This window comes from Gossypium hirsutum, chromosome A13, assembly GCF_007990345.1.
Source record: "Gossypium hirsutum isolate 1008001.06 chromosome A13, Gossypium_hirsutum_v2.1, whole genome shotgun sequence".
Taxonomy (NCBI): Eukaryota; Viridiplantae; Streptophyta; class Magnoliopsida; order Malvales; family Malvaceae; genus Gossypium; species Gossypium hirsutum.
Genome location: NC_053436.1, coordinates 107834166 through 107840165, shown reverse-complemented (window position 1 = coordinate 107840165; position 6000 = coordinate 107834166). Strand labels below are relative to the sequence as shown.

Genomic DNA, 6000 nt, shown 5'->3' with positions numbered 1-6000 from the left:
GTTGTTGTCGAGATGTTTAAAAATATTGCTAATTTAACAATAGTGGGGTGTTGGCTTTTGGTTTGGAATAATGAGCTACATCCAAAGGTGAAGGATTTTTGTTGTAGAGTGCTGCGAAATTTCATCCCACGTAAGGTTGTATTAGCAGCGCGGGGTGGTGAGATTGAAACGAATAGATCATGCTTTACCCCATTGTTTTAAGGCTTGGGTGGTGCGGAATTATCTGAGTGTTACAGACTATAATATGTCGATTGCGAGCTTCATTGAAGATTGTTATGAGAGGAGGCATGGTACGGTTAGTCACCGTCTGCTTGTCTGTTGTGGTGTTTGTGGTTCCGGCACAACTTGGTCGTAAACATTCAACTTAAGAGGCACCTGAAACTACCTTGAAATATATCTAATATTAAGTAACAATTTGTTTTTGAATTATCTAATAATACTGTTGGATCATTCTAAAATGAACTACCGGCCATTACTATCAAGATTCCCTAATCAACGAGCTTCGTGTTTCCGTCATCGTCCTTGTGGATCTCTAATCTCGGAAAACACTGCCTTTGACAAGTGTTTATCAGAACCCTTTCTAATAAAACTTCGTTCATCACTTGTTAAACTGAACGAAGTAGTGCTCCTGGAATTCATGACATGGTCGCCGATGCTACTGAACACTTCCCCACTCTCATCTTCCATTGCATAGGCTATGATGGGGCTCTCCTCATCGATATCTTCCTCAATTCCAGCAATGGCATTAGGCTTAAGCCCCTCCTCCTCTGCAGTTTCTTGCAATTGCAGTGCGAACTGTAAGCCCCACACCACAGCATCCATCGATGGCCTTTCCATTCCGTCATCATGCAAGCAACTCATTACCACTTCAGTGAATTTTTTCAAACACTCCACCGCAATCTTACCTTTCAAAAATGGATCAATCATATTATAAAGTGTTCCATTTCGATGGCATTCTTGTGCCTGTGCTGCTAAGTTTACCAGAGCCTTCTCGGCCGAGCGATGAATTGCTGGCCTAGCGCATAATATTTCACAAAGGACCACTCCGTATGAATATACATCGGATTTCTCAGTCAATTTTCCACGACGAGAATATTCTGGATCCAAGTACCCGAAGCTGCCTTTCACTACCGTGCTAACATGGGTTTGGGACATGTTCGTGGGACCGATTCTAGACAACCCAAAGTCTGAAACCTTAGCCACCCATTTCTCATCCAACAAGATATTTGTTGTCTTTACGTCTCGATGAATGATGGTGTGTTTTGCACCTGAGTGAAGATACTGCAACCCTTGCGCAGCACCAAGACAAATCTCTATCCGTTGTTTCCATGGAAGAGGAGGGTTTTTGGAGTTGTAAAGATGATCACGAAGTGTTCCATTGGCCATGTAATCATATATAAGAATCATCTCTCCGCCATCGTTGCAATAGCCTATCAATGAGACCAAATGGAGGTGGCGTAGCTGGGAGAGCATCTCGATCTCGGTCCTGAATTCGTGAGCACCTTGCTGAGACTCAGGGTTCAACCGTTTGATAGCAACTTGGGTAGCCCCACCATCGATGAATCCTTTGTAAACATTGCCGAAACCACCAACACCAATAATGAAAACATTGTCAAAGTTGTTGGTTGCTCGTTTGATCTCAGCCAGTGAAAAGTAGCTACAAAGTTCGGAAGGCAGAGATGAGCTACCACACTTGGTTAACTCCATTACTGGAACTCCTTTACTGGAATCAGTATCTTTGACTTTCCTCTTTCGACGATAAACGAAGAAACAAAGAAGAGAAAGAATAACAAAGCCCGATATTACGCCTCCCACAATGCCGGATACTACTTTGTTGTTTGAGGTTGGTGATGAGTATCCTTGTTGATTTGTCGTGTCTGGATCAGGACTTGTCGTGTCTGGATCAGGATTTGGTCCGGAAAGATTAAAACCGTTGCTCAATTTGAAGATTTCTAGCCCATTCAAGATTGCATCAGAATATTTAGTTTTCCACTCTGGCGAAGGATGCATAGCAATGGAGAGATTTTGCTGCTTTTCCTTTCCTATATTTCCTATTGCGACGACATAATCCCGATACACTGGAATCCCATTTCCACCACTCCAGAATATAACATCTGCTTGATTTTCCGCACTTGCATTAGCCAAGAGGATCTCAAACACTCTCTCACCTTCTTTGGTTATCTCAATCTGGAACTCACAAAAATGTAATCTTACGAAGTAATTGAACCCAGAATCAACAGGAAACTCCCATGTCAGCTGGTAGTTCTCATTCTTGGTCTTGTTCGTCCCCATGGTCCTGGCAGTTATATAAACCTCCTTTGGAGCAGCGAAGGATTGCATAGGACTGCTGATTTTGAGATCAATAGTGGTATTAACAGGAAGAGCACTTGGATTGCGTATTGTCAAATATCGGTAATCATCATTGAACCAGCTCCGGAACATCCCAGTGTCATTTTTTGGCGAGATTGACTGCCCACCAGCAACGTTGATTCGATACATGTTCTCAAGGGCAGTGTTGTTTTCTAGGTGGAAAGTCTGTCCTTGGGCCTGGCCTACAAAATGTGGTACCCGTTCATAACTCGCTGGTGTATAATATAGATTGTTCGGCATGGAAACAACTTCAATTCCGTTGATGAAAGCATAAGAGTCAGTGATATAAGGACTTGGAGTGAAAGTTAAGTTTAAACTTTGACCTTCATCAAGGTTCACACAAAATTCTTTGAAAAATGTAACTTCATCATGAGCATGAAGTGAAGCGCTGAAATTGCTGAGAAGGGTAAAATCGCCAGCTTTAACAGAGAAGAAAGCTTTCTTAGAAGGGTCGCCAAAGTCTGGATATGAAGTTGGATAGAAGTGCAAGCGAATGAACTTTTGGCCATCAGTGAGCGGAATTGAATAGGTGAACTGTGAGTAAGAAAGACGAGCTGTGGAGTAGGGGAACGTATCAACTGATGAGGACAGTTGAGATGCAGCTTTACTAACTGAAGGTTTGTTGTTATTGTTTTGCTGCTCTATGAGACTGAATTTTCCATTGCCATCTCCGACCCAAGGACGGTCATCCCAAGATTTGCCACCCATGGAAGAACCACAGTTAATTGCGAAGTTCTCTATGGGGTTGTAAGGGGTAACATTGAACTCTGCTGTAACAGGAACCGCAAGGTATTGAATGAAGAAGAAGAGATGGAGAAAGGAGTGAAATAAGAGGTTTTGAACGGAAAAAGTTGTTCTGCTTGGAATCTCCATTGCAAGGGAAAGACAGAGAACCAGAGAGAAATGCATATGGAGAAAAGGCTAAGAGATGAACAAAGCTTGAAAATGAATACTCAAGTGGACATGCAGTACAGGGAAGAGTATCATTGTTACATTTGAATTTTCAAATTCCCATTTTTCCTAATTTATCTGCATCTGTTTAGTCAAGTTTCTACTCTACTGCTTGTATCATCTGTCATCATCATTAATCTACTCTACTGCATATGGATCATGGAAAACTTGGTCAAAAAAGAATTGACTTTTTGGCACCACCTTTTTGGTGCTATATTGCTAAGATGCTGTGAGATATTTATATTTTTGTTTGTTTTAAAAAACCAAAAAATAGAACTGGAATTTAATTCGTTGAATATTCAAATTAATACAAATCTGACTATTCTCACCAGTCATCAATTTGGAATCTTTTGTTAAAACATCTTTTCGTTTCTATTATTAAAACTGATATTTCTATATCCAGCTCCCACGTTACATATCATGTCAGTTATTTTGTCACTAATTTTTAATAATATAAATTGATATTTTTTAACAGAAATGATTAATTTGCTCTTCGATATAATATATAAAGACTAATTTATCAATATTTTTAAATAAAAGGAGTAAAATAAAATCTGACTTTTAATACAAAAGCCTTCATGATATTTTTACTAGTATTATATCAATTTGGGTATGCATTAATGTTTAGGAGGATATTTGATGCACTATCAGTGCATAAGTCTCATGCACTAACAGTGCATAATAACATTTCGTCATTAAATGAAACAAAAAAATAATAAACTTAAAAATAAATACTAATAATTTTATTTAAATATAATTAACTAATAATTAATTATAAATAAATGTTAAAACCCTAAACTCAAGACTCTAAGTCTTATATCCAAGACTCTATATCATAAACATTAAACCCTTAAACTCAACATCCTCCATTCGAGAATTATTAATATTTATTTATAATAATTATATTTAATGTTTAATTATATTTAAAGTTAAATAATTAGTGTACCAAATGACAGTTTCTTAACTGCTTTACGTTAAAATATTTTCTTTAATTATAATTTTAAATTACTATAGTTTATATTTGATTTCAATTGTCGGGCATGGAAACAATTTGGATCCCATTTAAAAAAAGCATAAGAATCAGGCATATGAGCATTTGGGATGAACAACAAGTTGAGCTATTTAGGGATGACAAAATCTAAACAGCTGGATGGATTCCACATTAATCTATTTTGAATGGAATAGATTTTTTCTTTTGAAAATAGGTACAGAGTGGGTGAATTTTTCTTTTTCGATAATGGGTATGGAGTGAATATGGTAACTTCTTGTCTCACTCCAACCCGCTACACTATATAAAATTATCATTTTATCCTTATATATAAACTATTAAAAAGGTAAAAATGTAATAACATAATATAGAAAAAAATTCCATTTATTTTATATTTAATTACTTTTTGAAGAATTATATTTAAATATTTACTTGAATTTAAAAAGATTGAAAATATTTAAGATAAGTAGCAAAATTTTAAATTGAAATGGAGCGGAGTGGGATGGGGCAGGGTGGAGTAGGAATGCATGCACTCAACATCCATGGAAGCGGTAGTGTTTTTCAAAATTATTCATTCATAGTGGAGTAGAATATATGATGGAGCAAACTATGGCAACTATGAAGCAATGATGGATTTAATAATATTCGCTTCTGTCCCGCTCGACTACTATTCCTAGAGATATTAGTCATCAATATATAAGGTTGGAGAAGGATGTATGATTGAAAGCTTTATCAAGAAAGAAATTTACCTTTTGGATGTCAACTAGATGAAGAAACACTTGTTACTAACCGTTCCTTTTTTTTTTTTTGGTAAGTAGTAACAATTTGATACATAAATTTTGATTTGGTGTAATTATACACATGTATAACTTTGATTGTAATTCAAATATATACATAAATCTTTAATGTACAATTTTGAGATTTATCTCATATTAAATGTGTTTATTATTAATTTTGTTCAACTTAAAAATGTGATTATTGGGCTCAGGATGTTCTTAAGTCCTCTCTCAGCTGGGCTCAGCATTTTGAGCCTTTCCTGATTGGGACCAAGAATAGACCAGTCTCTTCGAAGATCCACCACTACTTTTCGGAAGAGTGGGTGCATTTATTTACTGATGGAGTAGTGGCTAGAGCCTTCGAAAATGCCACAGAGGTGGAGTGGTTCGTGATCGAGATGGAAATTGGATCCTGGGATTCACTCATTATCTGGGCTGATGTTCACCTTTGGAAGCACAAATTTGGGGCATTCTTGGTGGCATTCTCATTCTGTTAGATAAAGGGTATAAGAAAGTCAGGATCCAGACAGATAATTTTGAAGTGGTTAGGGCCCTGAATATGGAAGAAAATGTGGATTCTAGCATCACTTTGCTTAGAAGAGTCAAACGAGTTTTACATTCTGTAGATCAGTGGGAACTTAAGCATATTCTTAGAGAGTGCAATTAACCATTTGGCAAAGATCAGTCTCTCTTGGCAGACTTCCCTACAGATATTTAAAGTTCCTCCGGATGTGGTGGTTACATCTATCCAGCATGATAAAGCTTTTAGCGTCTCTTAGAATCTTTTGAGTTACATTTCTATTCCTATTATTTTTCTCACCACAAAAAAATGTGATTATTAATTTAGTGTAAATGATCTTGTATTTGTCATAAATCATTAGTATAATTATTTTCCAGTTCTAATCGTATCTTATC

At 36.8% G+C, this 6000-nt stretch overlaps 1 protein-coding gene across 1 annotated transcript; it reads right to left on the bottom strand.

Annotated features, from left to right (window-relative positions):
- Positions 1-352: 352 nt before the first annotated feature.
- Positions 353-3539, bottom strand: LOC107943742 (receptor-like protein kinase FERONIA). Its single transcript, XM_041085680.1, has one exon. The coding sequence runs from the start codon at positions 3277-3279 to the stop codon at positions 514-516; it is 2766 nt and encodes a 921-aa protein (XP_040941614.1). The 5' UTR covers positions 3280-3539; the 3' UTR covers positions 353-513.
- Between the last annotated feature and the right edge of the window lie 2461 nt (positions 3540-6000).